At 37.3% G+C, this 13,698-nt stretch overlaps 1 protein-coding gene across 1 annotated transcript in view; it reads left to right on the top strand.

Annotated features, from left to right (window-relative positions):
* The window catches only part of RNF41 (ring finger protein 41), a 31,744-nt gene that overhangs the window by 14,501 nt on the left and 3,545 nt on the right, over positions 1 to 13,698 (top strand). The window contains exons 2-4 of the mRNA XM_072408867.1: positions 1,417 to 1,528; positions 8,103 to 8,374; positions 8,963 to 9,098. Of these exons, the coding sequence (XP_072264968.1) occupies positions 1,439 to 1,528; positions 8,103 to 8,374; positions 8,963 to 9,098 (498 nt within the window). The 5' untranslated portion in view covers positions 1,417 to 1,438. The remainder of the gene's footprint in view (positions 1 to 1,416; positions 1,529 to 8,102; positions 8,375 to 8,962; positions 9,099 to 13,698) is intronic.

Below are 13,698 nucleotides of genomic sequence, written 5' to 3'. Positions count from 1 at the left end.
TATTTATTTATTATATAAAAGGACGAACAAACCTACAAAGAAAAAAACAATTACATAACAAAATGATACAACGAATCTCCTGGCTTTTTTTTTCCCTTAGGTAAACTTAATAACAAATAGGCATTTCATATTTTAAAGGGTGCCTATCATGCAGATGTATATATAATAAGGTGCTATGACTTTTCTTTAGGATATCCCTCCTTTGTACTAAAGTTGCATATTACTGTAGGAATGCCACAACATCACATCTTGTTACTGTAGAACCAACATGTTCTTTAACAACTTCTGTCCAACAAGCACTTCAGCTGCACTATAATTAAAATATAAGCAGCTTACTGTAGTTCGAATTTTGTCCAAATTTTGCACAGCTTGTCTTATTGGATATGACGGGGTCTTCTTTCTAAAGCCTGTGCTGTGTAACTTTCTGTAAATAACCAGTTGCACTCATACATCCATGACATGTTTAAGAGAAACCTATTACCAATAACTCAGTGATTCCAAGTGCTGCCATTCAAATCAGTATACAACTGACTTTGCAGGGATACCTGTACCCTGGCTGTCTTCACTCACATATTTTGAACAGTTTTTTTTTCTTTTTTTTTTTTTTGCAGTTTTCTTTCGATCTCCAGTTTTCTTTGGCAAAGCAGTCTTGAATCAATCTACTCGGAAAACAAATATCAACTGAGCAGCAATTTCCTGTTCAATAATCTGAATCCAAATATATGTCCTTCCCTGGTCAGGAAGTTAAAATATCATGGAGAATTGTATTCAAAGGTTCTATTGGCTAGTCGTCCAGGCCATTAGATAACCATTTATTCATATAAGACAAACTGGTTTCTTTAGAGCATCTATGGGAAACAAAATAAAAATTGGGTCTAGACTTCAACTACACTAAAGTCACAAAAATAGTTTGCCTTTATAAAATGATTTATTTTAAACAAATATTCAAAAGAATATTTTTCTCTCAGACCCATGTTTTGTGTATATTATGTATGTTTGCTTTGCTATGTTGAATAAGCATTAAATACATGACAAAGGATTCTCAAAGTGTCATAGGTTTCCTAAGGAAAATGCACATCTGTAGTTGTCCTCACTTCATGTTGTCTTTTTTGACACCTAGAACAAGGGCATATTTTTTTAGATAGAGTAGGGATGGATTAGAAATTCCTCAATCCAAAACTACAATAACACTTGGCTATGCATACACTGTAGTTTTCTTTGCAGTCTACCATTTATTTATGTACTCCTCTTGGCAGAAAGGAACATTTTGTGAGTGAAAGGGGAATATTTATGCCACCTATAGTTACTAAAATTTCAGTAGACCATAAAGGAAAAATCTGATTGCTGTGGGCAACATCATCACATTTCTTTACTTTTAAAATGTAATTGTTAATATATTATATTTTATGTTTGCAGTGCTTAGTGTCGGTGATGAGCGATGGGGTATGATGTAACACGCTTTCAGGGTGATGTGGATGAGGATCTTATCTGCCCCATATGCAGTGGGGTTTTGGAGGAGCCAGTTCAAGTAAGTAATTTGTTCTTAGTTTGTTCTTGGAAAAATTGCTCTGTAAAGGTCGGCTATGATTAGTGACATGTATTGAGGGCAACATGTAGGACTGCAATCAGAAAGTACCTGTCATGAGTCGGCATACAATCTGAAAGCTGCTCTCTACATTGCAGTGGCTCAGTCAGTCTAAATCCTTCTCTTTTTGCTGCTGTTTCCCACAGTAGTAAAGCAAAAAAACAAGGATTGTTTCTATTGTGTATGCAGTTAATGTATACATGGTATTCAGGCGACCTGTAGTGCATGACAGTTCTGCAGAACTGAAGGGTGTTAATATTGTTCAGCTGCAGAGAGCCTTGACAACCTAACCTGGACAGAACAGAATGCATAAAAGGTAGACTGTTTCATCCTAAATAATTTCAGCATTGTTTCACCGTGGAAACATAGATAAAAAAATGATAAATAAGTGTATGTTAGGATAAGTTGTATGGAAAATTAGTAGAAAGCCCTTTTTACAGGTATGCAAATGGAATAATAAAAATAAGCTCAAATGTAATTCTTTGGATATTTGTATTGTATTTGCTTGGTTTTAAATGTGTTTCATGTGGCCGCTACTCTGTTTATGGACTGCCTGTTTCCTCCCGTGTATCATCTGGTGACATTTTCTAGGATTCACCTGTCGTTTTTTTTTTTTTTTTTTTTTTACTTTGCTTTGCTTTGCTTTGACATGTACTTTGGGAACATTCTTTAAAATTACCTTACATTTGAACTATTTAAGCACTCACACTCATTATAAAGGCTAATTATTCTGTAGTCCGAGATGAGAACAAGACTCTGAAATAATACAGCAATTGTGCAAAGAATACCGGATAGCTAAACATTTATGAGTGGTATATTTATCAGACCAAAAGGGAGCGCATGTGAGGACAAGTGAAATGCAATGCAAAAATAGTTTAATTCGTCATCTTTACATTTATCTGTCAAAAACCTTGTTCTTTAACTATGTTGTGATTCTCCTGCTTTCAAAAATGCTTTAACAGGTTAGAACAAAAAAAAGTACCTTGTAATGTGACAATTTATGAATAATGCTTTTTCTATGTTAATTTGTTTATCAAAAATGAACTGTGTGTGTATGACACACTAACATGGCTGTCTTTGTGGGCATGTAATTTTGCACTAAATGGCCCCCTTCTCCCTTGTTGTAGGGATTCACTTTCCTATTGATAAAGTAGCTGCAGCATGGACTATATAAAAATATTAAACAGCATATTATATATATATATATATATATATATATATATATATATATATATATATATCCAACGTATTCTGCAGCGCTGTACATTAAATACCGGTTGCAAATGACAGATACACACAATGACACAAGAGGAGGAGAGAACCCTGCCCCGAAGAGCATTTAATCAATATACAGTTCTTAATTAATCAAAGATATTTGTCTTTGCAGTAATCTAAAATAAGACCCCAAGCATCCAGTTTCTAAACAGTCAAATGCTGATGAAATTTGCATTGTTTCATTCATTTCTGTGAAAGCCGTTTTGGCAGAGGGTTTGAGTGTTGCCAGCTCAATGCCTGACTTGGCGAGGAGTATAATCCCCGTAGAATCCACTGCTTCACATCCAGGGCTTTCTGGCAGGAGACAGGCTTTTCTGTACAAGCTGGGGCCACTTCCTTAATAAAAAAAAAAATATATCAAATACTTTGTGCACATTTTGTATTTAATATATTTAGTGCTCTTTAAACTGAAAGTTCAACTTGGCTTGAAAAAAACATGTTGGAATAAATATATTGTAGTAGCTATTACTAACTGAAAGTGAATCGGTCGGTGTCTTTTCTTTGATGCTAGGAAAAGCAACAAGTTTACATTAATACAGACTGCTTTTGCTAATCAATGCCACTCCACCCCCCCCCCCCCCAAAAAAAAAAAATACAAACCTGGCACCAAGTATGTAAGCAAAGCCCTTTGTAAGCTTTTTAGTCACCAGTGTTTTTTCATATAGAACTTTGAATTTACTTGGAATGGCTCCCATTAGCCAGGAGCTTTCACATATCCTAAGTTGCATGTTGTGTGACAGCATGCTTCTGCCACCCTAGGGAATTTTCTTTACCCCTAAACAAACCATTACTACTATCCCTATAAACCCTACAGAGATTGGTTATCTAAGAAGGGTGTTACTCCCATTGTGTATATTAAGTTGCATGTTGCCTTTACTAAAAGTAGCATGCTTCACCCCCATAGTAATCAGTGTAGTGGGGATGCAAGGGAAAGGTATATTTTCTGCCAGGCATGATGGCAGACTTGTTGCTATTCTCTGATTGGGCAAAGCCTAGGTTTGCTTTAAAGATGCATGCTCCAGGACTTTTGACTTGATTTTGCTTCTAACCTTTTTCAAACCTCGCTACTTCAAATTACTGTATATGCTTTAATATAAACCAATCCTAATATACATTGCAGTGTTTCCCTCTGATGCTTTTAACTGAGTGCACAACCCTGGAATTTTTCAGTTACCACCCAGCTTTTTTTGGGTGGTTGCTGAAGAGTTGGGTTGCAATATAGGGGTTGTCACCCACCTTTCAAAAAATTCTGAGTTGTACACTGCATTGCAATACATACCTTTACATGAAAAATATTGGTCTACATTGTTAGCAGTGTTGGCCACATTTTGTTTATACAATCTGTTCAAAAGAAGTTTACTACCATTTCTATTATACATCCATGATGTATTATTTTTAAACATTCATTTAAATAGGAAAAACATTATTATCAAATGGACTCGTTTAACTTTTTTCCACTTTTGTTCCAGCTTAAGTATTTTGTACTTTGGAGTTGGCTGTAACTGGTCATTTCTCCCAAATTGTCTTTAGTGAAATATAATGACCACCATAGATGGTTCTGTTTCTTAATAAAAAGTCTGCTACAAGCAGCTAGTCTTTTGTCAGCTCAAATCTACCATACTATATATCGACAAATGCATTTCCAGAAATGGCCACTATATAAAATTATTTTTCTAATGGCATTATCAGGTCAAAAAATCTTTGTTTATACCATAGTATGTATGTTAAAAATATATTATAAAGCTCCATAACACTGGATTACTAAGCGATACTTAAAGGCAGCTGTACTGACCCCAAACGTTTTCCTGAGTTTTATCTAGTTTATCTACCCTTTACTGAAGTTTTCACCAAAGTTCATATCTAGTCTTTTTTGTGTCTTACTTAGCTGGTATTGCTTTGAGTTTTTTTATTTTTAGACCACTGACCTCAAACATGGATGTACATACCTGGTGTTCCAACAAATGATGGTGTCATCAATGACTTTCCAGGGATAAAAATGACAGTTCGAAGGTTTATTAGAGCTGGAAAAATACAGCAGTAGCAGGTTTCTCTAAGGCAATATGTGCTTGCTGAGGCTTGCTGCCATTGCTGATTTCTGTTAGCTCACTTGTGCACTTGCCGACTACCTTCTCCATGACTATGTATCTGACCCGGAACATTTACATCTATAGCAGCATGAGGGTTAAAGTGGATGTCAGCAGGGGTGGCTTTTTCATGTATTCCTGGTCATCATAATGGCTAAGAGCATTTCTATTTTCATCAAGCTAATGTGTAAAATAATCAAAAAAGAGAGAAACAAAAAGAGTTTTTTTTGGCAATATTACTCAAAATATTGCCAAAAATATTCAGCAAAAAAAATCAAACATGAACAATAATAATCTGCTTTATAGGCAGAAAGATGATCGGACCTGCCAGTCTCTGTTCCAATTAGTAGTCAATTATCACATAGTAGCTGGGCATTTAGTAGCACCTACTGTACAGGTGTTTGTCAACATCCAAAAGTATAGCGAAACAGCTGTATGCCTACGCAAAGGAGCGATGGGACGGTCGATGAGTGCCCGCGGCTTTTTACCCGGTGCGTTTCGCCCTTGTTAGGCTTCTTCAGGGGTATCTGTGTACTTTTTTTTTTTTTTTTTTTAGGTATATTTATAAGAGATAATCGGTCTGATATAACAGTATGTTATTTTACATACATTATTCAATAAACATTTTTGATTATCATAAACAGCATAACAAAATAGTAGATCCTATTTGAACAAACATAATAATTAAATAGTAGCTATTAATTGAACAAATATGATAACACTTATTGCATTTAGACATGCTATTATATAACAATAATATCTATGAGATATTTTATTTAAGACTATGTCTTTTGTTTTGATTAATAAGGTTGTGAGGAGTAATGACTTACATTGTCTTGGATGAGGACTAATATAGAGTAGGTGAATGGTATTGAGGGTATGGTGTCTTAGTAGCTTTGTGTAAATATATACTGTAAATATGATAAAATAATAATCACTGATTAAGTATGCAATACATTAATTACTGGAATGATAAAACTGTTCTTGGAATAGAAAAGATAAATAGAGGGTTACCCGGTCCTAGAGAGGTATCGGTGGATGGGGAGGGGCCAGGGTAGCCTCTGCAACCCTGGTATGGTAGTATGTAATGAACAATTACCACAAAAGTGGAGTCTAAAATAAATGTTGTAAAGAGTGGGTATTTAAATATGATGAATGTTAATACATAGGTAGTCTACACCATGCTGTAATCATTAAATGAAAAGATAAATAGATGAATTGAGGTATTACCTGGTCCCAGCTAGTAAGATCAGAGAGTTGATCAAGCTGCAGCCGCAGCTTTGTCCGGCAGCAAAATGACACGCTACAGGGAGTCTGTCATTTATATCATTCAATAAAAACCTATCATACATAAATCTACAATTCAGCAACTGTCCCTTCATGGTGTCTAAGATGGTTATGACCGATGTCGTTATCCAGAAAGGCACGGAGTTAATAAAAATGTGTTTAGTACTTTCCCCTGTGAGTGCAATTTGTGTGTAAGTCACTCAAGTGAAGTACAGAGGTGAGGTTAACACTCTGATGTTTTTGCTTATAGAAATATTTGGGGGGGTTAGGGTAACTTTCTGGCCTAAAATGAGCACATTTTTCATGTGTGCAAAAAAAAAAAAAAAAAAAAAAAACTTTGACAACAATAGTTAGTTTAGGGTTATAAGAGCTTTCGTTTATCTTTTCACTTGCTTTTTTGTTCATGGTAAATGATTTGAGTATTGAAGCCAGGGATGGTCAGCCAAATAACATTTTTAAAAGGTTGGTAGTGGCTTCCCACATACTTCTCATATTTTTCAGCAGAAAGAAATAACACTTTAGAGTTTCCAATTGTTTGTTTTTTCTTTTTCTCCATTGTGAAACCTAAATGGATAAGAACAATCAAGTGTTTTGGGGATGTTAGGGTATATTTAATCATTTTCTAAGATTGCTCAGCATGATAAAATTAAAAAAAAAGTTACGTTACTTTGAAGTGATTGTGAAATCTCACATACCAACCTTCTGTGACTGTTTCTATTTTTAGAGAGCGTGGCTATGTCTAGAAATATTTTGCAGAGAAAATTGGTGGCATTTGAAGTGTTTGCATTTCTGCACTTGCTGGCAGGAAATAGCTGGCAGTTTTAGAGCACCCCCAGCCCTGTAAACACTGAACCTTCCAAGTAAAATAAAATCAGTAGCAGTAAGGCATACTTTTATATAAATGTGCATGTTTCTGTGTGTTTAGTAAATTAGTAAGCAATACTAATGTGCAGTTCAGTGAACTATAAGATGCAGTATAGTTAGGTCAGTTCACTGGAGTTAGAATGCCGACTGGATGATGTAGGTGTAATAATTGAATTCTGTACAAAGTAAAGAAGTCTGTGTCCTATATAACCAATTTACCAAAATTACAAAATAAAGACAAAGGGAAAGAAGACTTTGCGCTCAATTACAAACATAGATTAAGCAGAGAACTTTCCTTAAGACCATACCAGTATAGGGGCAATAAAGGACAAACTCTCTACTCTGATAACAGAAGTATTGAGAGCGAAGGTGGAGGTATAGAGAGAGAAACAAATGTCATTAGTGGGAAACTGTAATGCAAGCAAAGCAACAACATGAAAGAAGATGACAGGATGAGGAAAAAAGAACATGAGGGAGGAAAGGGAAGTGGGATAATGGAAAGAAGTGGTACTATAACGATGTGTGGGCTGGACAGAGGAGCAAACCCACGTTGTGACAGAACCCCAAATTCTATATTAGTAATTCCATACTTCTACTGTTGGTTCTGCCCTCAAGGTTTTAATAGTCTGAGAAGCTTACCAAACGGATTCAGTATTGCCTTGTCTTCAGTTTAGATGTGTTCATGTGATGCAAAAGAGGGGACTCTATGCTATTGCAATTTTCAGTTGATCTTCCATATTGTAAAACTAAGCCTGCCATGGGGAGACTGTTAAAGCATTCATCTATTTAGAATCCTGCATTCCCTGTGATCTTCTAAATAACTTGCATCCAGCATATCTTCTAATTGTTTTATTAGACATGCACCTAGGAAAAATGAAAACATGAAAAAAAAAAAAAAAAACAAGCAAATTACATCTTTTAAAAGGCTAAAACATAATGATATATTTTTTTGGATATGCAATTGTTATATGATTATTTATTTTTTTAAAATTAATTTTATTCTCTAGGCTCCTCATTGTGAACACGCTTTTTGCAATGCCTGCATCACACAGTGGTTCTCCCAGCAGCAAACGTGTCCTGTGGATCGCAGTGTTGTAACGGTAGCTCATCTCCGTCCAGTCCCCCGCATCATGCGGAATATGCTCTCCAAATTACAGATTACTTGTGACAACGCGGTTTTCGGCTGTACCACAATTGTTAGACTTGATAACCTCATGTCTCATCTTAACGACTGTGAACATAATCCAAAGCGACCAGTAACATGTGAGCAGGGATGTGGGTAAGTAACAGCAGTTTATGTCCTTATAAAAGTGTTAGTGTGTACATTTTATTCCCCCTCATTATATTGTATGCTTTAACAAGTTTTCTATAAAAGCCATTTTTCGCTGCTGCAGAGCCTCTACATACAGAAATCCGAGTTGCATCTCCATGTTTTTCCATGTCCCTAGACTTTCCTTTGAGCCCTGGACCACTATAGGTTGAACAGGAGGAAATAGGTGAAAGTGATCTTCTTTCTCTTAGACAGTTCTCATCATAGAATGATGTATGTATTAAAATCTATCAAAAACATGATCTATTCATTGGTTAGTCCTGGATGTGTGAAGGCTAAAAATACATGGCACACGCAGTTTAGGTAGTCAGACAGAAATGATGACCGACTGTCCTTTTTAGATTTACACTATAAAAGTATTAGGCGGATGCGGTCTTTGCATATATATATGTATGTATGTGTGTATATATATATATATATATATATATATATATATATATATATTATACAATATTACCACTGGTATTGTTAGACAAGCTGTTGCAATGGTTATTCAGGTCTCTTTAGGTTTATTTATTTGTTTTATCTTGTCATCAGACTAGAAATGCCCAAAGATGAACTACCAAACCACAACTGCATAAAGCACCTCCGTTCTGTGGTTCAGCAGCAACAAACACGTATAGGGGAACTAGAAAAGGCTGCCGCGGAAAACAAGCATCAACTGTCTGAACAGGTATTTCTTTAATTCTTTTTATCTTGCAATCTTGCAAGACTTGTGTATCGCATTCTAATAATCTATTTAAAACTTGATAAGAACTAACAAAGTTTATTTTACAAATATTGAAGCTTGGACAGACCAGTTTTCCTTTTTGGCCACATTTGAGGGTTGTTTTGGGCAACATACATTCTTGGTGTAGGATTCAGGTGAAGAAATAAGTCAAGAAACATATAACTTTTATACATGGACATGGACAGAAATTTGCAAAAGGGGAAATCCTCCAGGAAATGCAAAAAGAAAAAAAACTACAAAAATGAAAATCCTAAAATGTTAAAGGACAAACTTGCTTATATCCCAAAGGCTGACCCAATATCAAAGGGGTTTAGAACAAAAACAACCATAAGGGTTAAGGTACAATGCTGACCATCTTGCTATAAAGAAAGCACTTAAAAATGGCTAACAAAAAGTTCAATCCTGCAGACCAAACAGTACTTTATGTCTCTCTGCAACAGCAAGCAACTACAGGTATAATTTTATGTAGGCTTTGTCGTATTTTTGATGCGGATTTCAAATCTGTGTTCAGTCTTTCTATAGCACGTCTAGTTTTTGTAATGCAGCTAATTTATATATTGTGTGAAATTTGTTATAAATAGCCTTAACATATTTAACAACGGTTTTCTTTTTTTAGGGTTAAAGACAGCACTAACTGAGATTGATTTCATTTGTCATCATGCCTAGAAACTGCCTAATTGATGCAGACAGTTTCTGTTACGTGTGTGGTTCATTCACGACAGCACAACGTCGCCAAATTACCACAGAACTTAGAAAGATATACAAATTATATTTCGGCTGTCCACTTGGTGACCAGGATAAATCTTGGGCTCCACATGTCATCTGTACCATTTGTTCCAACAGACTGCATGACTTGCTAAAGCGGCATAAAGCAGCAATGCCATTTGCAATCCCGATGGTGTGAATAGAATCCCGGGACCATCTAATCGACTGCTATTTTGCCGCGTCAACAAAAGTGGATTCTTAGGTAAAACTAAGCACAAAATTGTATATCCCAGACTCGATTTTGCAATTAGGCTTGTTCCCCATGATGATTCATAGCCAGTTCTGGTACCGCCACATGATGGACACTGGAGTTGCAGCTAGTTACAACCCCGGATCATCTGACCCTGACTACTTGGCCGATGAAGATTTAGAACCAGAGACCTTTACACAAGCAGAGCTGAATGATCTCGTTTGTAATCTAAATCTCTCCAAAGACAAAGCAGATCCTTTTGCTTCAAGGCTTAAACAGAAGCACTTGCTTGCAAAGGGTGTACCTGTAACTCACTACAGAAACCAAAATCATACCTTTCTTCACTTGTGATAGCTGACTGTGCTACTGTCATGATATAAATGCATTCTTTAACAGTTTGTCACAAGAGCATGTTCCATTTGAATGGCGTATCTTCATTGATTCCTCTAAAAGACGCTTTAAAGCAGTCTTAATGGTAATTCCAAACCAAGTTTACCGATTGCCCTTTCCGTTAACCTAAAGGAGTCCTATGACAACATGAAGTTACTACTTGAAGCAATCCAGTAAAAACACCAATGGAACATCTGTGGGGATCTAAAGGTCATTGGCTTGCTGATGGGAATGCAAGGAGGATTCACAAAATTTTGCTGTTTCCTATGCCTGTGGGACAGCCAATCTATGGGAGACCATTATGTCAAATGTGATTGGCTACCAAGAGATACCTATAAGCCCGGAACAAGCAGTGTCAAGTTTCTGCCTCTGGTTGATCCGCATAAAATATTTCTGCCACCACTCCATATCAAGTTACGCTTGATGAAGAACCTTGTAAAGGCTTTGGGTAAATCAAACTCCATGGGTTTTCAGTACTTTGTTGAGAAGTTTCCAAACATAAGCACTGCAAAACTGAGGGAAGGGATATTTATAGGGCCACAGATCAAGTCTGTTTTGCAGGATGATGTTTTCAAACAATCTCTCTCAGCAGCTGAGCTAGAAGCTTGGGATGCATTCAAGTGGCTGTGTTAAAATTTCCTGGACAACCATAAGTCTCCTGCATACAAGGAAGGAGTTCAGAATCTGCTTGATTCATACCAGAAACTGGGTTGTCGCATGTCCTTAAAAATACATTTCTTGCACTCACATCTAGAATTCTTCCCGGAAAATCTTGGTATGGTGAGTGATGAACAAGGAGAACGTTTTCACCAGGACATTCAGGTAATGAAGTACTGCTACCAAGGTTTCTGGAATAAAAGTATGATGGCTGACTACTGCTGGATGCTGTACCGTGACAATCCACACGGAGTATACAAGAAAATCATACTCTAAGCATTTCAGAAGAAACAATGGTACCTGACTGACACTGTTCATTAGATCTATACCACAGTGTGCCATATTTTACTTTACATTGAAGATATATTACCATTCATTTCAATGGTGCTTACGTTTTAGTATAAAATACATGCACGTACAATGTTAACTATAATAGTACTTAAAACTCAAGAACTGTAGGTGTTAGGGGAAGACTGAAAACAAATATGAAATCTGCTAGAAAAACTGATTTAGAAAAATTTGCTGTGGTTTCTGATTATCAAAGCTAATTTTTTCTTGACCTGTGTGGTTAACCATATTTTGGAGAAGACTGCTTTCCACTGATACAGAGCAAATCCAGTAGATGGTGCATGACCTTGTTTCTCAAACCAATGTGATTAGATAGATAGATATATTTTAATTATATCCCCTCTCATTAATATTTTTTATCTCCTTTTATCATTTGATTGTATGCTAAATGGTTTTCTACCCTGTTTCCCCGATGATAAGACACTGTCTTATTTTTTTTGGAAGGCCAAAATATGCTCTAGGGCTTATTTTCAGGGGGATGCCTTATTTACCCATGAAGAAGACTACAGTACACAGTTATTGTTCATGTGCCATTTATGTCCACTTCTGATCAATCTGTGCCAATCATTGTCCCCTTCTGATCAATCATGTGCCATTCCTGTCCCCTTCAGATCAATCATGTGCCATTCATGTCCACTTCTGATCAATCTGTGCCATTCATGTCCACTTCTGATCAATCTGTGCCAATCATTGTCCCCTTTCAGATCAATCATGTGCCATTCATGTCCCCTTCTGATCAATCTGTGCCAATCATTGTCCCCTTCTGATTAATCTGATCCATTCATTGTCCCCTTCTACTGTAATCAATAATATACTGTACCATTTAATGTCCCATTCTAAAGCTTACCGTATATAGAGTGGTATTGCTCACAGCAAAAAAAAAACCTGTCTGAACTCGTGAACAAACTCCTGCAGTCTCCGTTAGGGAGGGATGAGGGAAGCTGCCTGTGTTTGCTTGGGCGGAGTCACGTGCGCGCACTGCAGTCCTGTCACTTCCTCTTCATGAAGAGGCGCGGCACACACGGAGGAACCACACACGGAGTCACCCACCGCACCACCCGATTCTGGTAAGTAATCGGTGGGTGGCTTATTTGCGGGGGGGGGGGGGGTTATTTTTCATTTTTCCCTAAAAAGGGGGGGCTGTCTTATTTGATGGCCCTGCCTTATCATCGGGGAAACACGGTACTAGGTCATAGCAACTTACTTGGCAGCAGTTGGTGCTTGTGCAATGGGAATGCAGCAAGCACGTCTCACTAAACTGCCCCAGTCACACAACTGCGTGTTTGTTCTGGAGGTGATTTTGGATGGCAGGCATTTAGGCGGTTGCTCGCTATCCTGACTGTAATGTTAGAACCCCGCAGCTTTAACAATTGTGGTGCCTTTTGTGTAAGTGAATTGGTTTCTTTAAATAGTTACATGATAGGAGCTGCTTTTGCATGATTTAATTCTGTCTGGGGGGAACAGGTAGATGAAAGACTGCCTATTGTTGTTGTGTATAATTAACATTGGTCTTTCTAGGATTTGTGGGAATGGTAATTGTTTTGGTATTTGAAACTTTTCGGCAGTTGGTGGTTTCTATGCTTTGAGGAAGGGGTGTTTTTGTAACCCTGAACCCTCATGCTATGTGTTTGATATAAATAAATGTTCTTTTTTTTTTTTTTTTTTAAATATTTCCTAGATGGGCACAGAGATATTGCACTTCTGACTCCTTCCAAGTCTACTGTCAAAAAAACAATAAAACATTTTGAAATTCAAACCCAGTGCAGTTTTATATAAACATGAATGAATATATATATATTACACCATTTTTAGAGCCTAAAGTGTGTGTGTGTGTGTGTGTGTGTGTGTGTGTGTTGTATATCAGTGATTCCCAATCTTTTGGTGCTCACGGACCATGAAATGCACGGACTCCGGACCGTGCATGCGCAGGGAGGCCGTGTGCCATTTCAAGGTAGAAGAAATGTGATGTCAGAACCCACCCACTCTCCCATCGAAGGTCTGAGCCTGTGACAGTGGGCGGGTCGTGTCCAGACACAACCCGCCCTGAGCCTGCGATGCGTACAGAAGACATTTTCCACAGCTGTGGCCGGTGCTCCCCCCCAGGAGGGCCCTTCTCCTAACCCCGCTGGGGGTTGCACCGGCCAGAGCCAAGGACCGGGGGTTGGGGACCCCTGTTGAACATATCATATGGCC

This window comes from Pyxicephalus adspersus, chromosome 1 (genome assembly GCF_032062135.1).
Source record: "Pyxicephalus adspersus chromosome 1, UCB_Pads_2.0, whole genome shotgun sequence".
Classification (NCBI taxonomy): Eukaryota; Metazoa; Chordata; class Amphibia; order Anura; family Pyxicephalidae; genus Pyxicephalus; species Pyxicephalus adspersus.
Note: the sequence above shows the minus strand (reverse complement) of the source record. Positions and strands in the feature narration are given on the sequence as shown.